Source organism: Cololabis saira, chromosome 17 (assembly GCF_033807715.1).
Source record: "Cololabis saira isolate AMF1-May2022 chromosome 17, fColSai1.1, whole genome shotgun sequence".
In the NCBI taxonomy this organism is placed as follows: domain Eukaryota; kingdom Metazoa; phylum Chordata; class Actinopteri; order Beloniformes; family Belonidae; genus Cololabis; species Cololabis saira.
The window spans coordinates 29,852,339-29,874,078 of NC_084603.1; the positions used below are offsets into that span (position 1 = coordinate 29,852,339).

The window sequence follows — 21,740 nt, forward strand, 5'->3', positions numbered from 1 at the left end:
CTTTGTTGACCCTTGTCTGCCGGAGCCGATCACGTACTCACCGCAGCCAAATGTGTGGAGTTGTACTGGATCAGTTTCTCAGTCAGAGGTACCGTACTTTCTGGACTATAAGCCGCTACTTTTTTCATAGGTTTTGAAACATGCAGCTTATACAAAGGTGCAGCTATTCTGTGGATTTTTCTTCCACCGCTCTGGGCGCTCTAACTGGAATTAGAATCAACACTAAGACAAAATAAATGCAAAGAATACGCTAGTTCTTCTTTAGCAGATAGAAGTAGGTAGAAGCAGATTTCAAACAGATAAATAGATAAATAAATACCAGTTATTTTCTCTTGGTTCTGTCCCGTTTTAATCAACAAAGTTGCTGCCGTGTTAAAAGACACTGTTAGGAAAGGATCTATTTCGGTACAAACATGTACATCATTTACAGTTCAAATTAGTTCTGTACATGTAGCAAATATCTAATCTAACAACATAAATATCTGCGGCTTGCATATCCTTTTTTTTTTTTTAAATAGAGCGCATGCGGTTTGTATATCTTTTTTTATAATTTAAAAAAAAATAGAACGGATGCGGCTTATAGTCCAGAAAATACGGTATTTGGATTGAAGGACTTACTTTTCAATATCTGCAAAAAAATGTCAATTAGGCACTTGTCTATGCAATACCTGTAAACGCAGGTATGATTTTAATAACAAAGTTACATATTTAATGTTTGTTTCAACTGTACTTGACCACGACATCCCATCAGATCCAAGTTTAATGTTCAACTGGGAAGAAAACGATGAGCTCAGAGAAGCAGTCTTGATATGTGGCACTTTATGTGAAAGCACAAATTCTCCCAAACCATTCACACACACACACACACACACACACACACACACACACACACACACACACACACACACACACACACACACACACACACACACACACACACACCGTCAGTGGGGCTCATCTGAAGGACTGACTATAGAAAAGCTCCCACCAGCATCTTTTCCTTATCCATCACTTCCAAACGGCTCCAGCAGAGCTACAGTGGCGGGAGATCTGACACGCGCAAACCTGCAGGTTTAATTAACACGAGTGTGAGTGAGTGAGAGAGAGAGATTGTAATTTATGTTGATTTTGTGTATGCAATATGTGTCCATCTGTTCGTCCTGCAGCTCTCCAGATAATCTGCATCCTCAGCCTGCAACACACTAACTCACCTCAGGGAGAAAACAATGACCCGTGCACACACACACACACACACACACAAATGCATACACACACACACTGATGGTCATCTGGGGATACCTCAAACCTAAAGAAAAGGAAATGCGTGTTCTGCCTGGCCTCCTCCGGGCTTGTTGGGTTGTTTCGTGGACTGTGTGATACAAGGGCTTCCTTCCCTCCCTTCTTCCCTCCATCCCTCCCTCTGTCTCTGCCGTCCATCGCTGCTCTGTTAGGATGTGCGTGTGACCCCGCCGCCCTCCACTCACTCCTCTTCTGTCTTCGTGCTTGTAAAAGGCAAAAGCAACGAATGTTTCCAGCAAACACTTCTTTTGTAACAACTTTAAACAATAAAGTGCAAAAGTGACACATTCTGCCGGGTGTCCGTCTCATTTGCACGACGATAAACCGGCCGGGGTTCTGCTGCTGGGTTCACTTATTTCAAGATTTGGTGTCGTTTTGTCACAAAGTCTGTAACAGTGCTACTTCTTGACTTTTTCCAGGTACTATTTGCTGAGTTGTAAATAATTAAATACATCTTGGGAGTCGCTTTTACATTTTTATTGGCTCTGCAGGCCGAACGCGTCCTTCGATATTTTCATTTTGTGTAAAGTTTACTGAGCCTTTACATTTTTCTCCAGAAATCCTCCTGAATCATTTATATTTGGGTGTTGACACATTCATATAACCTGTTTATTGTTTATCCTGTACTGCTCCGGTCAGGAGGTTGCAGGGGAACAGACCACACGTGCGAAAGGATTTCATATTGCACTTTATTCAGCTCTGAGGAGGCAGAACTGGGCTGAGACCTCGTCACCGTCACAGATCAGCACTTATTGCTTTCGGGCTCCTGGTCCGCGCGCGTCGGACCCATCTCAAGTATTCCCAAGCTGAAACTTTGTGTACGAGTGCTGGAATATATCTAAATCTGTGTGTGTGTTTGTGTAAACTACCGTCACAGCGAATACTGCGCCTCGTGTCTCGCAGTGTAAAGACACAATGTTCAATAGGAGATGAACATAAACATGAAGGTCAAAAATGTGAGACAAGAAACCGGCATAAACAAAAAAAGAAAGCACAAGTTGTGATACATCACCGTGGGACAAAGAAAGGCCTTCGCTTGAACAATGATATCATTTCAATGAATTGTAACCTTGCGGCACCGTGACTGCACGGACACGGATCCTTACAATAGTCATAAAAACTTCAGATTTAACAGCTGGTTCAGGCAACACACGTAAAGTTCTATGGCACAAACTCGTTAAAGCAGGCGAGCTTACACTTCGAATGCCACAATAGTACGTTTTCTCACAGTTTTTAGTGGCTCCAAGAGAGTCGCCAAGTTATCTCAGCACAAACGTCACCTCAGGATTCACGGTTCCACGCGCTCGTGTTGGACTGGTACGGTAAAAACATACACCCTAATTAATGTTGTGATATTAAAAGCAAGACTAGAGAGCGCGTACGTGCAATATGTGGTTTGCAGAAAGAGCACAGACGATGATTAGCAGCTGTCTGTTTCATCTCTGTACAGATACGAGTCACACTTCCATTTTCTACTAATGAGATAAACATTCAGAGATGCTGCAGGAGAGTGCGGCTCCAGATCTGGACCAAGGTTCCTCCCAAGGAGCTTCCAATCACAAACACTGAAATCCTGCACAGGAGATACCACATTTTTCTGAAATACAGTATGAATCCAGTAATTTCGAGTTATTTTAGGTGTTTTATCGGCAGGGGACAAGTAACTTTTTTTCATGTAGACTATGATCTGCTTGCAGTGACACATGATGATATATCGTCTGTTTTCAAAGCTGAACTATGGAACCGTACTGAATCCTGCAGTGACATCTAGTGCTTGTAATAACGAGTCAATACCTCTCTTTACCTTTCATACATTTACCTCTGTGTAAGAACACTCTGTGATTGCATTAGCAGTGCTGAAAGTGGCCACAACAGAACCACCAGATTTGTTTCTTGATGTGTAGTCTCATTGATGCCCATATCTCTTTTAACATACTTTTATTTATCTATTTCAAATCTACTCTGGCAGATTGTATTTTTCTGGCCAGATAAATGGTTAGAATATATCTAGAGTTTAAAATCTTTTATATATCCTCTAAAGTTGATTCAGGTTTGGTTAAAGCGACAACTACAACTAGAGGTTATACAGGTTTCTGCCACCAGAGGGCAGTGTGTCCCAGCTGCTCCCCACCAGCAATGTATAAAAATTAGACAAGACTGCAACACTGCACATGCAATCACAAACGGGCCTCAAGGGGGGAAAAGTCACTTCCTCTCACAATCTGTTGGTGTCGGAAAGAAAAACCAACGCGTCACATGATAAGGGCGCACGGCGGGGCGGGGAGGGGAGGGGGGAAAGGCCTCAGTGATCCAGGATGCGGAGGTTGCCGGAGACGATCTTGTTCTCCAGCATGGAGCCGGCCGGAATATCAATGCGATCCCCGTGGTTGGCGATGATGATGACGGTCCCCTGCGAGGAGGATGAATGATTGGTTTATGACTCAGAGGCAGGAGTGATGGAAGGGAGACATTTTTTAAAGCGGGATTTAATGACATCAGTGACGACGGCTGTCAGAACCGGTTAATCTCAAGAGAAAAGATTCTCGTCTGTGCATTTATGAACAATAAAATGCCTGCAAGTTAGATACGAGCATCTTCTGTTGCCTTTTTAACCTCCGTCATGCATCTCAGAGCAGAATAAATACTTAAACAGTCTTTTGTCTGGGTTATCCCACTCAAGCAAACAGACCTCCGCACTTCGTCCTCGAAACTATTTGAAACCTTTTAAAAGTTTCTGAAACATTTAATCATTTCCAGGAGAACTGAACCCCAGTTTTTACCTTGACGGACACGTTTTTACCAAAGGTCACGTCTCCGGAGACGGTGAGGTGGTCGAGCTCCAGTATGTCGGGGATGCTCTCGAAACGGGTCAAGTACTCCTGGACCTGAGCAAAGATGGAAACGAGAAGAAACCTCTCAGAAACAAATCTTTAGAATGTAGAAACTATTTATCACGCTGATATGGAGGGGGATGATTAAATTAGCAGCTGGAAGCTTCTAAATCATTATTACATGAGGAAAATCTGTGATGTTCAAAAGAAAATACAATGAATTCAACAAAAAAAAACAAAAAAAGAGAAATGTGACTGACAGAAGAGAGTTTAACTTTCTGTCACTTTCTGTGTCTGAACATTTTAACAGTGATTTAAGCCCCGTTTACACGTAGTAAAAACGGTGGCGTTTTCATGCGTTTGGGCGTTTGTTTACACGAAAACAAAGCTCAAAGTCACCAAAAACGATCATTTCTGAAAACGGCAAAGTGGATATTTGCAAAAACTCCGTCTTCACGTTTGCTTGTAAACAGAGAGAAACTGACATTTAGGCTTCAGAACGTCACATTATGCCAAAAAAACGTCACCACACTGCAAAAACTCAAAATCTTAACAAGAATATTTGTCTTATTTCTAGTTAAAATGTTTCATTTTTAGTCAAAAAAATCTCATTACACTTAAAACAAGACTCTTCACTGGAAAAAAGTGAAAATGTACTTGAAACAGGTGAAAATTGTCAAATAACAAGTTATTTATCTTGTGATGACTCTTGTTCTGAGTGGAATGAGATTTTTTTGACTAAAAATGAGACATTTTAACTAGAAATAAGACAAATATTCCTGGTAAGATTTTGAGTTTTTTTGCAGTGCAGCATCATGTGTTTGGCCACGGTCAATATTTTCTTGTATTTTACTTGTTTTATATTCTAAAGTCACACTTAAAAGTAACTCCACTTCTCTGTCCCTCCAAACGAAAGACTCTCGTTCATCTTGGAAGTAACTGAAAGTTACACGTGTCATTTGTTGATGTTTTTTTCCAGGATTCTGATTGGCTAGCATGACTTTATCTTCTCGTTACACTGCCGCCTGTAGGTTTGGCTGCTCATAGCACCTTAACAGATATTTATGCGGGTTCGTGTAAATGATGGTATTTTTCAAAACGTAGAGGGGGAAATTTCAGTTTTTGTAAATACTATGTGGAAACGTGGCCTTAATCTGCCGTACAGGGAGGGAGAGGGAAAAGGAAACAGTAGTCTGCATGTTTGAGAAGGCCGACAGCAAGCGTTACCTTGGTGAAGGAGCTGCCCAGCTTGACGTGGGGCGTCGTGGGGAACTCCCTCTTGGGGCTCATGGTGAGCGAGCCGGCGTCCAGGCTGTACAGGTTGGACATGACCAGCAGCAGGTCCGACGTGGTCTTGACCGGCAGGAAGCGGCTGCGGGGAACATTGATTCCCAGCGCGTTGTCGAAGCACTTGATGGCGGCGCCGACCGCCGTCTCCAGCTGGATGACGTTCTGCCCGCCGTCCAGCGTCTGTGGCAGACAAGAGAAGAAAAGACTCGTTAGGATGGATCAAGATTCACCATGAGGACCATGAACTTGTTTGGAAAAAGTGTTTCTGAGTTCATGGATTAGAAGAGACTTTGCTGAATTCAAACATGTATCTTTATACAACCACCGCAGACGTTTCAAAGCCGTTCTTATTTTTTTTATCAAGCTTATGTTTGTCATTGGGACAGAGGTGACCAAGAGATCCAAACAAGTAACGTTGGAAGATGGAAGGAAGAGAAAAGTACAGAGTGACCAACAGGTTAAACGCTACAGCTGCTAAAAGCACTGGGCTCAAAGAGCATGTGCAGCAGGAATCTAAATTCACTTTTTCCATCAGCAGCCATTGTGGCTGGTAAGTTTCTGAAGTTACCAGCCAATCAGAATTTCACGAGCCAAATTTTTTCCTATGCAAAAAAGATTATGAGAGGCAAAGAATTATTTTTCTAACTTTAAATGAATCTTACAGTGAAGTGGGGAATGTATATCCAATTAAAATAATTACAATAAAATGAAACTCAAGTACATACAAAAACTATCCTAACATTTCAATACTCAGGAACCCTTGCATACTATCCAGGGATCTAATTTTACCAAGTTTTTGTACATAAAAATAAAAAAATTAACATTAATACTTTTCTTTTTAGCTAGAAATTTGTCGATTTATTTTAATGTGACCCTTAATATACAATCATGGAAATGTTTTACAACTTACTAAACATGTTTTAGTGCAGATAATAAGCAAAAGAAAAATGCAAAATGATGTACAGAGAGACTAATTATGAGGGGGATAATACTGTATGTAAAGGTTAAACATCGTCAGAGCTCTCTGAACTGACTTCACCGTCTAAATCAGTGACATTTTTCCCTTGCCTCACAAAGTGTGGCAGGTGTGAGTGCACACTTTCACCATGCCAGATTTTTTAATCCTTTCTCTTCACGGCCGGCTGTCCCAACCATCGCCACATCTTGTTTGTATTTGTATTTGTCAGGGTCTATATAAAGTTTTTCCAACCCAAGAGTGATCTACGCGCACTCACCCTTTTTTTAAATACACACCAAAATGAATTTTCACCCGCATTTGGCGGGTTGGAAAGTGTTAATTTAGAGATGTGCAGGTATAATGATGTGAAATTCAGGCACCTGTCTGTCACAGGCTCTTATGCAACTTCAGCGACTTCATGCTGCTTTTGTCTAAGTGTCTCTCAGCACCGCGAGAGCGTTTTAAAATGCACGGTGGGCTATGAGAGGAACCAACCTGCTCGGTCTGCATAGGTCTGACTGTTACCTAACACTCGTCCCCGTCCCAGACTGAGAGTCTGCACGAGGATGAGGATCAGATTGACGTGAGACTTGTGCATCCTGAGGCCAAGGTTTGTTTCTCTTCCCTGAAGCAGGAAGCCCAGGTTCTGTTGTGCGTCTGAGCGAGCACCAAAATAGAACAAAGCTGCATTTATTCGTTTGCTGCTTTCAGCAGGAAAACAAGAGCTTTGTCGTTTAGAAAAGGAGAAAACTATGCAGAGAGGACACGCAGCACGCATCCACCCACAGTTAATTGAGAGGAAACTTTCTCTGCTCTGAAATGCAACATCAACTCCAAGTAGCACAGGAGAGGGTTGTGCCAGAAGGCAGGAAACGTTGCAATGCATCTTCCTTTTTTACGATGGCATTTGTTGCTGCAGCGATGACGTCTGCAGGGCAGAGCAGATCTCACCCTGCTCTCTCCACAGATAGGGCGTGTACCGACGACTTAATTACATTCTGTTTTATGGGCGGATGGCATTTGAGGAAATTTGAATGATGACATTTAGGTATGTGTTGCATGCTCAGTCATCCTAGGGTGGTTTGTCTTCAAACTGAAATTTGTGAGTCTCTTCAGACCATCGGACTCCGTAGTTCCTATTAAAGGCAACAAGGAGAAGCTCTTGAAGACGGTTGAGCAACACTCAGGAAACAGAGTTCCTGTTTTTCTACAAATGAAGTCCAACTTGTTTTTGTTTGTTTTTTTACTCTTGACATCATATCTGCGAGGTTAATAGAAAAATCTGAAAAGTTCAGAACAGTTTTACAGGAAAATTACAACCATTGAGCTCAAGGAACTCAACTGTGTTTGAGCTAGTGTTTCTGTCAGCCTGTTTCAATTTTAGTTTTAGTCTAGTCTTTGGGTCAAGCTATTATTTTAGTTTTTATTAGTTTTAGTCACGTTCATTCTCCTTTTAGTTGTGTCAAATTTAAGTCGACTAAAAGTCTGAGCCTTTTAGTCTTATTTATTCGTCAGAATTGTCCAGGACCATTTTAGTCTGGTTTTAGTCAAAGATTGTATTTAGCCAAACCCATTTTACAATTCAAACAAGGTTTTCTTATTATTATATTATTGTTACCTTATAGACCCAACAATACATTCATTCCAGATACAGAAGATTCTAATTTGAGTTTACAACATATTTATTTTTCCGCATTTCTCTCCATCTTTTTCATTTTCAACAACACATTCCGTTTTCTTTTCCACGTCTATGTAGGGAAGTGTATCCAAAGATGGATCTTCTTCCTCTCCCAGCCCCAGAGAAGATCCCTGCGTTTCTCTATGTAACTTTGTTTTTAATTGACGTGAACCTAGAGCTCTGCGTTAACGGCATCAGCCTCTAACTCTGCAGCTGCATCTTCTGGATCTGATTCCCCGCTGCAGCGACTGGGATTGAGGACTAACGTCACCCAGCAGCAGAACTAAACCAGAGGAAACTACTGAAAGTAGAGTTTTTATTTTGTAATCTACATTTTAGTCTCATTTTTATTCGTCTACGATATTGCATTAAATATTTAATTATTGTTATCGTCACATGACCAGCATTTTCATTGCGTCTCATCTCATTTTCCTCAGGTGATAAAGGTTCGTTGGCAACGATATTTAGTCATAATTTTCGTTGATGAAAGCAACTTTAGTTTGAGAACACCGCAAAAAGGCAGCTCAGCTGCCGTTGCTGCTGCAGCTGCTTCTAACTGAATGAGCCGCTCACATCTGATCCTCGTCTGAAATCAGCAGGGAGCCTCATAAGTTATCTCTGGATATTTCCGCTACACACATTACACCAGTTATTGTCTTGTTTATGGAGTCATAAAGTGCTGTCTTCTCTTGTCAGCGCAGCTCTGAGTCCCTGGCGTGTGAAAACTTGTGACAGTTTTCTGCAGTGAAAACCTGCAGAACCATTAAGACCAGTAAAACCAGAGCAGCATTGGCTGATGAAGATTCTGTTTTTGGTTTTGCTTTTTTTCAGTCTGAGATGCTGATGGTTCAGAGCATCATTCAGTGTGATGAACGGCACCAAAAAAAAAACCTTCCAACTTGCAAATTACAATCTACCTTTAACACTTTTGTGATGGTTTATGAAAACATCCCTCACTTTTCTTGTCCATTACCTGCTAAAAATCAGATTGGATGTTTCATTGGGTTCAGTTTTTCGTCCCAACTCACCTTGGGGTTGACTATGATCTCCAGGTCCATGGCCTTCTGCTCCTGTAGCCTCTTGATAGCAGCCAGAGAGATCCACAGGTTGTTGGTGTTGAAGATCTTAAACTTTGAAACAGACTTGAACTCGTCCACGTGCGCTTTGGGCACTTGGGCGATCTCCAGCAGACGCAGTTTCCCTTCGTACGTGATCAGCGTGCCTCCCTGGAGACCACAAGGCCGTCAGTGAAACCAGTCCGGGACAGTCAGTGCGTAAACACCCCGCCCCACGCTCTTTCCCTCTCCCCCGTACCTTGACGTCGGCGCGCGTCTTGTCCGTCACCTCCATGACAAACTCGCAGCGTTTGCCGTTGGGCTGGCTCACCAGGTGGTGCAGGATGTGCAGGTCCACGGTGGCGCCCAGATTGTCGATGTTGGACACGAAGATGTACTCCTTGCCCTGTGCGATGAGCTGGTCCAGCAGGCCGGAGTTGTAGAAGCTGGCGTAGATGTCCCCGTGGCCCGGAGGGTACCAGGCCTCCGTGTTGCCGGCCGTCATGCTCAGGTTTGAGGCCACGGGGAGGAGGGACTCTTTGTTGACGCGAGGATACCTGGACAGAGTGAATATAAATGTCTGGTTCATTAACTGGTTCAATTCAATCAAAAAGTTATCCTCCACTAGGAATGGGCGATATTTTACCATTCACGATAAACCGTCAAAGAAATTTCCACCGTAAGAATTTGTCATCTCGCGGTAAAAACGATAAATTCCCGTTGATGATGTTTTTGTGTAAAGCCGGATTTATGGTTCTGTGTTAAATCCACGCACAACGTACGTGAAGGAAGGAAGGAAGGAAGGAAGGAAGGAAGGAAGGAAGGAAGGAAGGAAGGAAGGAAGGAAGGAAGGAAGGAAGGAAGGAAGGAAGGAAATGAGCCAGAAAGAAAGAAAGAAAGATATGAGCCAGAAAGAAAGAAAGAAAGAAATGAGCCAGAAAGAAAGAAAGAAAGAAAGAAAGAAAGAAAGAAAGAAAGAAAGAAAGAAAGAAAGAAAGAAAGAAAGAAAGAAAGCAAGAAAGAAAGAAAGAAAGAAAGAAAGAAAGAAAGAAAGAAAGAAAGAAAGAAAGAAAGAAAGAAAGAAAGAAAGAAAGAAAGAAAGAAAGAAAGAAAGATAAATTCCCGTTGATGACGTTTTTGTCATATACTATATACGGATACTAATTTAATTGGTTTTTATTAATTCAATTGGTGTAGTTTAGTAGCATTTAGTATTATTTTAGAGCAGTGATTTGGGGGCTCCAAAGACTGAATGTGGTGATATATTTATAGTTACAAAGGTGGAGTTGATCCTCTAGGGATTTAACTTGTTTGAATGTTTTTGTTTCGTTTTTTGGCCACTTGGGGGCGGTGTAACAAGCTGACGAAGCCAGTCAACCAAAACAATCAGCAGTCAAGGAAATTTGTCCCAATTATTTTCCCTGTGGGGGAAACATCACGAGGCTCAGAGAAGATGGTTGATGTTGATCTTAAAGATTTGGGTGAGAGTGAAAACAGATTTACACTCCGTAACGATCACAAGAGTCTCGAGGTAAAACAGCAGCTGCTCAGAAATATATTCAGCAAATGGTCTGTCAGCATTCTCATACCAATGTTATCATATACATTATAACTTGATTGTGCAGATTGATCTTTTAAAAAGGAAAGAAAAAGTCATAGAAGTGAAACGTTTTTTTAAGAGGCTGCTCACATATTTCCTTAAATCAACACTAACTTTTGCCGCAGTCCCCCTGCAGGCGTGGACGTTAGAGCTGCTTTCACGAAGCTGTTTAGGATTTACTCCGGTTTGGTCTCTTGTTCAGTCTCTCACTTCTTTTTTACTCGTTTCATTGTCCCATCTGCGGTGTCGTCTGTTGTAGCTCTGAGTCAGTTTTGTAAAGCGGGTCGTCCCAACAGACCAAAGCTACTTTGGCTGCAACTTCAATATGTGTTCACAAATGTAATTCAACCGATTCAGCCATAAATCTCATGAAAAAAAGACAATTAAATATTCGATAAAGCGAGATGTGAACTTTGGAGTTAATGTAACTTTTGACACCTTTAATGTCAAAGTTCACTGCTAAAAAGGAAGTTGTATATAAATAAGTTTATTCTGCTGCAACATCAAATGCATTTTATATATATATATATATATATATATATATATATATATATATATATATATATATATATATACACATATAATATAAATGTGACTTTTTGAAAAATACATGTTTTTCTATTTGAATATAATTTGCTTATTTTCTGATCTTTTTCATGCAAATGTAGCTCACCATCCAATAAAAAGTCTGTACAGATCTGACGTTTTACTTATTTACTGTTCTGGTTAATAATTACATTTTGATATCGGCTTGTTTTCAATGATGCTCTTTGAACACGGTTTCTCCTTCTGTCACTCACTATGTTAAAGGTCTGTAGCTTTTATATAAGACTCTAAGACCCCAAATACGGCACTTTTACTTAAATAAACCTAAAGAAAATCAAGTGTGCTTGTTTTTTTTTCTTTTCTTTTGTGCTCAGCATTTACGGTAAAGCTTGGGCAAAGCAAAGCCGCTCGCCAAGTGACATGTACATTTCTCCCTTTCATGTCACTGAGGGACTTCAAACAACCTCAGGAAGTTAATTTGATTCTTTTTTCCCTCCTTCCAAGAAGGCAGAAGAGGCAACAAGCCAACATGTGAAGCCATCGCTGCTGCGTGCGTTAGAGTGATCAAAGCCTTTCTCACAAGTATCTGTGTCAGGTCGCGTTAACTAACCTGATGGCGAGGAGGCTCACCGGGGTGGGAGACGGCCGTGTTTCTGGCAGTTTGAGGATAATTCAGACACAGATAAGCTGTTGAAAGGAGCTGCAGAGAAAACATCTCAAGGCCTCTTTGAATAGAGGCTTCGCTCCAGTCCTTAAAAGACGCTTCTGACTGTTCCGATACGAGGATATAGAAATGTGTGCCGCCTCACATTAAAATCTGAGTTTATTTCTTGCACAAGACAAACAAAAGAACTCCCCTGGATCAGATATTATTGTCTCAGGAAACAAAGAGCCGAAAATCCATGATATCTATTTTGTTGGTAAGTGAGTTGTTCACGTATATCAGCAGTGAATTTCCATCTAAATACATGGATATATGTTTTAAACTGTTTTTGCTGCACATTCACCTTTAAGTGCAGTGATCCTGGCTGTACCTGAAACTTTGGGACTCAACTAAAACCACATTTTAGATTGTAAGTTTATCAAGAGCAACACGGGATATTAAACTGCTGATGCTGCTCTAACACATTCACATCATCCTGCTGACAGTCAGTACATTTACATGCACTAACAGAAAATCAAATTGTTGCCTTAATCCGACCGATATTGAATGAAAAAGCCATGTATACACCTTAGCCGGGCTGTAGTGGAACCGAACTGAAGATCTTGAGATTGAGCTTTTAGTGTCAGATAATGTGTCCTAATTCCAGTTATTCCGGCACGTATACACAACCCACGCTTAGCCGAGCTACTGACCCGAAACTCCCCCCGTCCAGAGGTGACGAGCCGTGTGAGCAGGAATAATAACAGTCACGGCATCACAACAACACGGTAACAGAAGAAGAAGAGGGAGACTTTGCTGCATCTTACCTGCAACATGATCAGGCTTAATACGTACAAAATCTACAAAGCTGCTGCATCATTAACATCCATTTTTTTCGCATGTTGTTGTCCTCCTTCACACTTGTTTACTTATTGTTCGGGAAGAACGCCAACGCAAAAGTGCACCACCTAGCATCGTGGAGTCAAACACACCTCAGTCAATAATCGATTTCTTCTTGTGCATGTTTACTTGGATTTCTCTGAGCCTCCAGTTTAATCCTCAGCTAGATTGTTGCCAATAGCTTGATTTAGATGTGTATGTAACCACACTCTGTTTCCTGATCTGGCTGCAACACAGCACACAACAAAGATGGGATGAAACTTTTAAAAATCTTCATTTGGAAAGGGATGATTATTTTAACACGTTTAAAAAAAAAGGGGAGAATAAGTAGCACAGAGGCACATGTATGCAAAGAGTAAATCTTCACTGCTCGAGGAGAATTCCCCTTAAAGAAAAACATTTCAGTAACAAAAACAAGATTTCTTCTAAGAGGGAAGCATAGCCTGAAGGACACCATCCTGCGGTGCGCTGCACATCGTGACAGATCTGTCTTTCATCGCTGAACTTCAGCATCATTACTGTTTCTACAGCAGCATTAAAAAAAAGGTGTTTTTTCTGTGGTTAGACCATTTCTTCAGCGCAGGAAGGACTTGTTTCACCGTGTGTCAGCCGTCACCCAGCTCTACGCACCAGCAGACCTTTAAATGCAGTTTATTTGCTCTTCTGTTCTCTTCAAACGATGCGTCTTCTGGCTGAAGCCTAATCGAAGCGACTGAATAGTTAATGGATTTTGTCAGGCGTCTAAAAGTGATTGTTTTCCCTCCTTTAACCAGAACACCAGTCGGTGGGACGCCTAAGCTGACTTTAATTGGATTTTTATGAATTACTGGCATAACCTCCACTTCTCTTTGTTCCCCCTTTGACTGACAAACTATTCAACCACTTTCTCCGTTCCTGACATTAAATCCTCGAGCTGCTGTTCTGCTGTCCCACAATGCTTTGTACTACACGCAGAACATATAACTGCCATGAATTATTCAAGGGAGACAGTAAAAAGCGAGTTACGCTTCACTGACAAGTGGAAGACTCCATGACATCAATTATGAACAGCCTTTTCCATACATTACATGAGATTTGCTGCCTGGATGTTGCAGTTCCTGACAGTACGAGTAGAGACGCAGAAGCTGCGCGGAGCTGTGGGTTATTAAACGGCAGAGAGGTCAGTCAGTGCGTTCGTTACTGCTGCAAACTCCCAGTGAAAGTGTCATCGCGGAGACGTCTGCTTGGACCTCAGACTCTATCTTCTGATCCTCTGAGCATTTCACGCGTGGTTAAGAAACAAGCCTGGCATCCGTCTCGGTGTCTGCTAGGAATGGGCGATATTTTACCGTTCACGATATACCGTCAAAAAGATTCTCCACGGTAAGAATTTGTCATCTCGCAATAAATTCCCGTTGATGACGTTTTTGTGTAAAGCCGGATTTATGGAAGGAAGGAAGGAAGGAAGGAAGGAAGGAAGGAAGGAAGGAAGGAAGGAAGGAAGGAAGGAAGGAAGGAAGGAAGGAAGGAAGGAAGGAAGGAAGGAAGGAAGGAAGGAAGGAAGGAAGGAAGAAATGAGCCTGAAAGAAAGAAATGAGCCTGAAAGAAAGAAAGAAAGAAAGAAAGAAAGAAAGAAAGAAAGAAAGAAAGAAAGAAAGAAAGAAAGAAAGAAAGAAAGAAAGAAAGAAAGAAAGAAAGAAAGAAAGAAAGAAAGAAAGAAAGAAAGAAAGAAAGAAAGAAAGAAAGAAAGAAGTTTTGCAGTACAGGTGTATTAATTTAATTGGTTTTTTATTAATTCAATTTAATTGGTGTAGTTTAGTTAGTTTAGGTTTTTTTATCGTCATTTTTATCGTTATCGGGATAAATGCCAGAAATGATCGTGATACATTTTTTAGTCCATACCGCCCATCCCTAGTGTCTGCACCCTCACCTGCTCTGGTTGAACGTGTGTATCTTGACCCGGTGGTGCGTGTACTTCTGCAGGATCTTCTTCGTGTCTTCATCTGTGTTGAAGGAGTTCATGAGGACCAGGGGGACGTCTGTGTTGTACGTCCTGTTCAGGTGCTGCGGGATGTGGAAAGCAGATGGCCATTTGATTTAATTTGGTGAGTGAAGGACATAAGAGCAGAAACAGACAGTAGACGAGCTTCGAAGTTCAGCTCAACAATCATCAGTGAGGGACAAATAACAGACTGATGTGAATGTCAGGGGTGTCTTTCAGTTCAAACTGGTGGAAAGTTCAGAAATATTTTGGAAAAATTTTCAGTCTTTTACTATCACAGATGGATTATAAAGTTCGGAATAGCTACATCATTTTATCGAGATCTCAAATCATTATCTGACTTTATTCAACAATTGTAAAAAAAAAAAGAGGTGAGGTAGGTCTTATTATATCTGTGTAGTGTTATGCATGTGCGTGTACATTTTATTGGATGGTGAGCTACTTTTGCATGAAGATCAGAAAATAAGCAAGTTATATTCAAATAGAAAAACATGTATTTTTCAAAAAGTCACATATATATATATATATATATATATATATATATATATATATATATATATATATATATATTCAAATGCCAAATGCCAGGTTTTTGTGATGTAAAAAAATGACAGCAATACAAGTTATTTTAGCAACCTTCTCCACCTTTAATGTGACCTACTACCTCTACAATGCAATTGAAAAACAAACTGAAACCTTTAAAGGGGAAAAATATAACAAAACGTAAAAGAACGTGGTTGCATAAATATGCACGGCCTTAAACTAATACTTTGTTGCAGCACCTTTGGCTTCAATTACAACACTCAGTCTTTTTGGGTAGGAGCCTATCAGCGTGGCACATCTTGATGTGGCAATATCTGCCCCCTCGTCTTTGCAAAACTGCTCCAAACCCGACAGATGGCGAGGGCATCTCCTGTGCACAGCCCTCTCAACATCACCCCACAGATGTTCCATGGGGTTCAGGTCTGGACTCTGGCTGGGCCAATCCAAAGCCTCAATCTTATTCCAGTGAAGCTGTTCTGTGGTTGATTTAGATGTGTGCTTTGGGTCATTGTTGTGCTGAAAGATGAAGTTCCTCTTCATCTTCCGCTTTTAACAGAAGGCTGAAGGTTTTGTGCCAACACTGACTGGTATTTGGAACTGTTCATAATTCCCTCCGCCCTGACTAAGGCCCCAGTTCCAGCTGAAGAAAAACAGCCCAAAACATGATGCTGCCACCACCATGCTTCACTGTAGCTATGGTGTTCTTGTGCAGTGTTGTTTTTGCACCAAATATACCTCTTGGAATTATGTCTAAAAGGTTAAACCTTGGTATAATCAGACCATAACACATTTTCCACATGCGTTTGGGAGATTTCAGATGTCTTTTTGCAAAATTAAGCCAGGCTTTGATGTTTTTCTTTGTAAGATAAGGCTTCAGTCCTCCCACCCTACCCCATAGCCCCGACATATGAAGAAGATGGGAGATTGTTGTCACATGTTCTATACAGCCAGTACTTGCCAGAAATTCCTGCAGTGTTGCCGTCGGCCTCTTGGCAGCCTCCATGACCAGTTTTCTTCTCGTCTTATCAATTTTGAAAGGACGTCCTGTTCTTGGTAATGTCACTGTTGTGCCATATTTTCTTCACTTGACTGATATCTTTGAATAATGAGATCCCTCTGATGCTTTGGCAGCTCTCTGCAGACTATGGCTTGTGCTGAAAGATGTGGCTACAAAAATGTCAGGAGAAGTCTCCTAGAACAGCTGGACTTTATTAGGGGTTGATCAGAAGCACTTTATCTGGTGACTGGTTTGTGCTGACTCCAATTTGACATGAGTTTGAATGTAATTGGTTAAATTTGAACAAAGCCACATCCCCAGTTATAAAAGGGTGTGCACACTTATGTAACCACATTATATAATCTGTTTTTAAATTGCATTGTACAGATTATAGGTCACATCAAAAGGTGGAAAAAGTTGTGAAATTATATATGTATATATATATATATATATATATATATATATACACATTAATTTACAAGGGATTCTGTATCTTCAAAATGTGTGTGTGTGTGTGTGTGTGTGTGTGTATATTTATGTATATTTATTTGTATACTGATACATAAATTCATACTAGATTGGTTTTGACATGTCTAGAATGAATCAATAAATGAAAGGAAGTAAATATGGAATAATTACCTGTTTTTAAATCAAAACTGTACAAATACTGAAAGAAAAAGGGTCAAAGTTTACAACTAAAATCATCTGATATTTGTGAGCGCATATAAAAATGAATATTTGAGTTAAATGTGGTTTAAATCGCCAAAAAGAGACCTGTACAACAACAGACCCCTGTCTTGACAGAAATTCCTTGCAGTGCATTTACAATAAATAAAAGGATCTTTCATCTTTTTTTTGAAAGAAAAAAAGAAGAAGAAGGCAGAAGAGGTGGAGTAAATGGGAATCAGCGGATAGGAGCTGACACGTGAAGGTGGGTGTTGGCTGGGAAAGAAAGTCAGTCCAGTTTGTAACGCAAACAAGTCTTATTTGCGTGACCTTTCCGGGTACATCTACACCTTCCTGCAGAACTGTTTCAACAACTTGAGGATAATCCACAGCTTTGCCTCCCAGCATGTTAAGAGAGGGAATACTGAGGAGAAGAGAGGTGGCCGGGACCACGGAGATCTGGATTCTCCTGGTCTGTCTGCTCCGACTTCAGCTCCTCAAATAGAACTGTATGACTCTGACAAACTGGTAGAAGCTTTAACATTGGATCTCCTTAATATCAAAATGTAAAAACAACATGTATAAATAGTAGATTTACCATTACAACTGGTATTTTCTGAGGTTTAAAGTCTTTCTTTACATCGGCACACAATACTGAAAAGTAAATATATTCAGGGGATGACTGATAGCTCAATGCTCAAAGGTCAACACTTGTGTAACTCGAGAATTTAATCTTGTTTAGATTGTGCAAGACCTTCTACCGTGCATTTCACCTTCACCCTTTCAAACAAATATTTATTAGTACTATTCATCCCAAACGGTATATTGTATGCAGTGTTTTGTTGGAGGATGCTTTGACCAGAGGATTGAGGGCCTTGCCATCTGATCCCATCGGTTCTTTAAATTATTGATATATCTGAAAAGCATTTCAGCCATTTCATTATCTTTTGCTCAAAGTTACAAATAAATGCAACGAAAAGAAGGTCCACTATTACTCCAAGTCCAATATATCACCTGCTTGAAATCCAGAGACAAACTATTTCACTACCACAAGAATTAAACGTATCAAATATTTACACCTTTCCACCTTCAACCAGAGGTTTTACTGGATCTCATTGCTCATAAAAAGCAATACTGTTCTGATTTCATTTCCTGTCAACTGATTTATTGATGACAGAATCCTGTACAGTGTGTACAACATTCAGATTTCAAGTAGAGCCCCCTCAGTTTATTAAAGGACTCAAAACATACTTGTAGCTGCAGCCGCAGGAAAAAGAAAAACTAAAAAAGGAAAAAGATTTCAGAGCAATAATGGTCCATTATGTTAAATGCATCTACAAAAGGAAGGCAGTTATTTGCATTGACAGGAGGACTATTGTGCTCTTTTTGTTGGCGGGGGGGTGTAAGTGGGTTGGTATCTATGCACGGCTTTGTGTTTCCATGCAAACATATATTTAGAAACGAATTACACCCAATAACCCTTGAGAACATGTTATTGGTGCATGAGAGAGCAAACAGGCCGAAGCCCGAGAGTTCAGCCTGCTAGACACCCAACTGATAAGGGGTGAGATCCCACCTGCTGCAGTACAGCTAAAGACAGTTGGTACTAACTCCTCTTTTAGGCTCAGTCTTGTGCTGGATTCACACTGAAAGCGTCAAAAATCTCCTGACGCCTGCGTCGCGCTGCTTGCTGGATTCACACTATAGTCTGTCGATGCCTGCAGTGGGCGAGGCTAAAGCTGCTGCAGAACTGGAGGGAAAAGTGCATATACCTTACATATATCTATATATAGCGTGCACATCTTCAGTTTCCTATTTCACCATGGATCACACTTTGGGAAGCCTTCTTTATATTTTAGCGTTATTTCCGCATAGATAAGAGTTTGATGCTCCTTAACAAGTTTGGTCCTGGATCAACATCAACCATCGGTGAGCCGTTGGTCCCGGTGAAGCTGCAGTCTGCCTGCGGTGAACACTGACACACCGGGTCGTAGCGGATTTGGTCATATTGTTTAAACTGTGTTTTGTGATTAATAAGCACCAGATGTGTCAAAAGTATTCACATTCATTACTCAGGTAGAAGTATAGATACTAGAGTTTAAAAATACTCTGACTTGATACTTTATCCGGATGGAGCAATTTAACTGGATAGTTTTTTTTTTTAGGCCGAAATGAAATAGAGTAACAAGGCTGTTTTTAAAATGTAAGGAGTAAAAAGTACAGATAATTGCGTGAAAATGTAAGGAGTAAAAGTAAAAAGTCGTCTGAAAAATAATTACTCCAGTGAAGTATAGATAACCAAAATTTCTACTTAAGTAAGGTAACAAAATATTTGTACTTCGTTACTTAACACCTCTGATAAGCACGTTTTTTAATTATTTTGCGTTGGATCGATGCAGCAAATAAAATCATTCGGACCATTCAGCCCCTGAACCATCAGTTACGTGTTTCACATGAGCAGTTCAGGTAAAAACGGCAGTCAAATCAGCAAAAATGTCAGTTTGCTGGATGAAATATATTAATTCCTGATAAAATAAGTTTGTTAGTGCACAGTTATGCTCATGTATGCATGTGAATGAGTGTACGTTTGTGTGCATTGAGGATTCTTGCTTCAGGAATCCCGGTCTGTGATTGGACGCTGCCTCGGCGTCGCCGCTGCTCATTTGCATAAAGTTGAGATTTTTCAACTTCAAATTGACACTCTGGACGCGCCTCGACACGCGCTTTCATAGAAAATGAATGGCAGCCGGCTGCCTATGACGCCCGTGATGCTTTCATTGTGAATCCAGGGTTAGAGTGAGGCAAGGGCTGACCATGACCAGGTCGGTAACCGTAGACTGGAAGGCCGAAGGGATTAAAGTACACGGCCGGCCGACTGTTTAAACACCACGTTGTGGGGCCTCGCACACAAATCAGGGTCTACAGCCGCTATGTTTCTGCCCTGAAATAGTCCAAATAACTGCATGAGGTAAAGCAGTGGCCCAGAGGGGCGTTCTCACACAACATGTTGTTTTAGGGGGCCGTGTGTGAGAGCGGCTGTGTGTGTGTGAGATCCATTTTCATCCTTTCTCAATAGGCTGATTCAGTGTGTAGGTAATCGGAGCAGACCTGAGCAGAAAATGGAGAGCAGTGTGCTGGGATGTTGTAACAGCTACGAAGACACACAAATGTGACCCAGCACATTCCCCCGATAACCAGTTACATAATTTTATGAAAGCATTATTATCTTCAGCCAAGCATCATTAGTAATGCCCAGTTTCCAACTATCTCAGAGCTTCACATTCAGCCACGTCTTGGATTAAAGTGAAACTCCTGCAGATGAGGTACGAGCAGGTCCAACTAACCACACACACACCTATACACACACTCCTCTCCTACAGCACACAGCCGCCTCTGTTTCCCCTGCAGCTCTGCGGAGCCTCCAGCCAGAACAGCAACAGATCTCCTTTCAGAGCAACTCCCCCAGTATCACACACTGAGCTCCTTTCAAAACACCATCAGCTCGCTAACAGAAAAAACGTGGATCCCTTAAGTTAGCGCGGCCTCAAGGAACCAGCATATGCATCAGAACACGCTCCCGCGCTCACTTCATGTTTACTTTCCATTTGTTAAACATATCATTTTCTACTCCGACGAATAAGCAGATCTCTCCAGAACACATCACAAGCTACCCAAAGCAGATGTTTGGATTTCGTCAGACATTACACTGCTTCGCGCTCGCAGCCAGATCACATGGACTGGTGTGGCAGCAGGCCACGTCTGCACAGCAAGGCGACGCCGCTTCGCAGTCCACGCTGCCGTCAAATCTGAGCCACGGCAGAAGCGTCACTCTCGTAAGAGTTCAGATGAAAGCCACTGACCAGTGTCTACTGCGTTAAAGTCGCCTTAACAAGGTTAAAAAGCCGCTATATAAGCCTGGACCATTTAACAAGGAGTCAAACTAAAGACGAGCAAAAGAAATGAACCATCTTCTCATTTCTTAATGAGGTGGTTTAGTTCATGGGCCTGAAAAGACATGTGTTCATGGCAAAGGGAAGTTTTATTCAAGGCCTAAACCAGTTGAGTTGCTGTACTCATCATTCCAGTTCTACACTGGCTGGTTTTCATTTCACTCAGAACACGCCGGATGAGTCATAATTGCACCAGACTCTCCCATTTTCTTTTGAGTGTAAAAAAAGAAAGAAAAAAAACAAGGAAGCATGTTATTTGTTTGAAATGAAAGGGAACAAGTTAACAAACCCGTCATTTAGTTTTAAACCAGCTGGAGTTAAAGTGTAGACACCTTGAACACCTCAAAACATTTAAGCTGTGGCCCGTGAAACTAAAACCCTGAGCAGAAGAAACCTGCAGAGATCGACTATAAAGTCCAAGTAACACCTTTGAGAAAATACGATATAACACTACTTAATATTGACAATTAAAAGCAATTAAATTGAGTTAAAAATAGGGCTGGGTATCGATTCAAATGTCAAGAATCGATTCGATTCCGATTCTTAATATTCAGAATCGATTATCATGATTCGATTCGATATTGATTTGGCTTAGTGTTATTTAAAATGTTTTTTGAGCTGTTGCCTGAATTATATGACTGTAAAATAACTAGTGAAATAATAATTTCACAATAATTATTGTGAAATAACTAAGAAATAAATAACTCAAACAGGCCTTTCAATATCCATTTAAAGTGCAAAAAAGAAAGAAATTTCAACAGTTCATGCAGTAAACAAATCATTTTAGTTTATCTAATTTATTC

At 41.0% G+C, this 21,740-nt stretch overlaps 1 protein-coding gene across 2 annotated transcripts in view; it reads right to left on the reverse strand.

The window, feature by feature from the left end:
• Positions 1 to 1,974: 1,974 nt before the first annotated feature.
• Positions 1,975 to 21,740, reverse strand: part of ugp2b (UDP-glucose pyrophosphorylase 2b) — a 32,958-nt gene continuing 13,192 nt past the window's right edge. For both annotated transcript variants that reach the window (XM_061745656.1, XM_061745655.1), the window contains exons 5-10: positions 14,710 to 14,843; positions 9,371 to 9,668; positions 9,085 to 9,282; positions 5,358 to 5,600; positions 4,080 to 4,184; positions 1,975 to 3,709 (exon numbers count right to left, since the gene is read on the reverse strand). In XM_061745656.1, the coding sequence (XP_061601640.1) occupies positions 3,602 to 3,709; positions 4,080 to 4,184; positions 5,358 to 5,600; positions 9,085 to 9,282; positions 9,371 to 9,668; positions 14,710 to 14,843 (1,086 nt within the window). In that variant the 3' untranslated portion in view covers positions 1,975 to 3,601. The remainder of the gene's footprint in view (positions 3,710 to 4,079; positions 4,185 to 5,357; positions 5,601 to 9,084; positions 9,283 to 9,370; positions 9,669 to 14,709; positions 14,844 to 21,740) is intronic.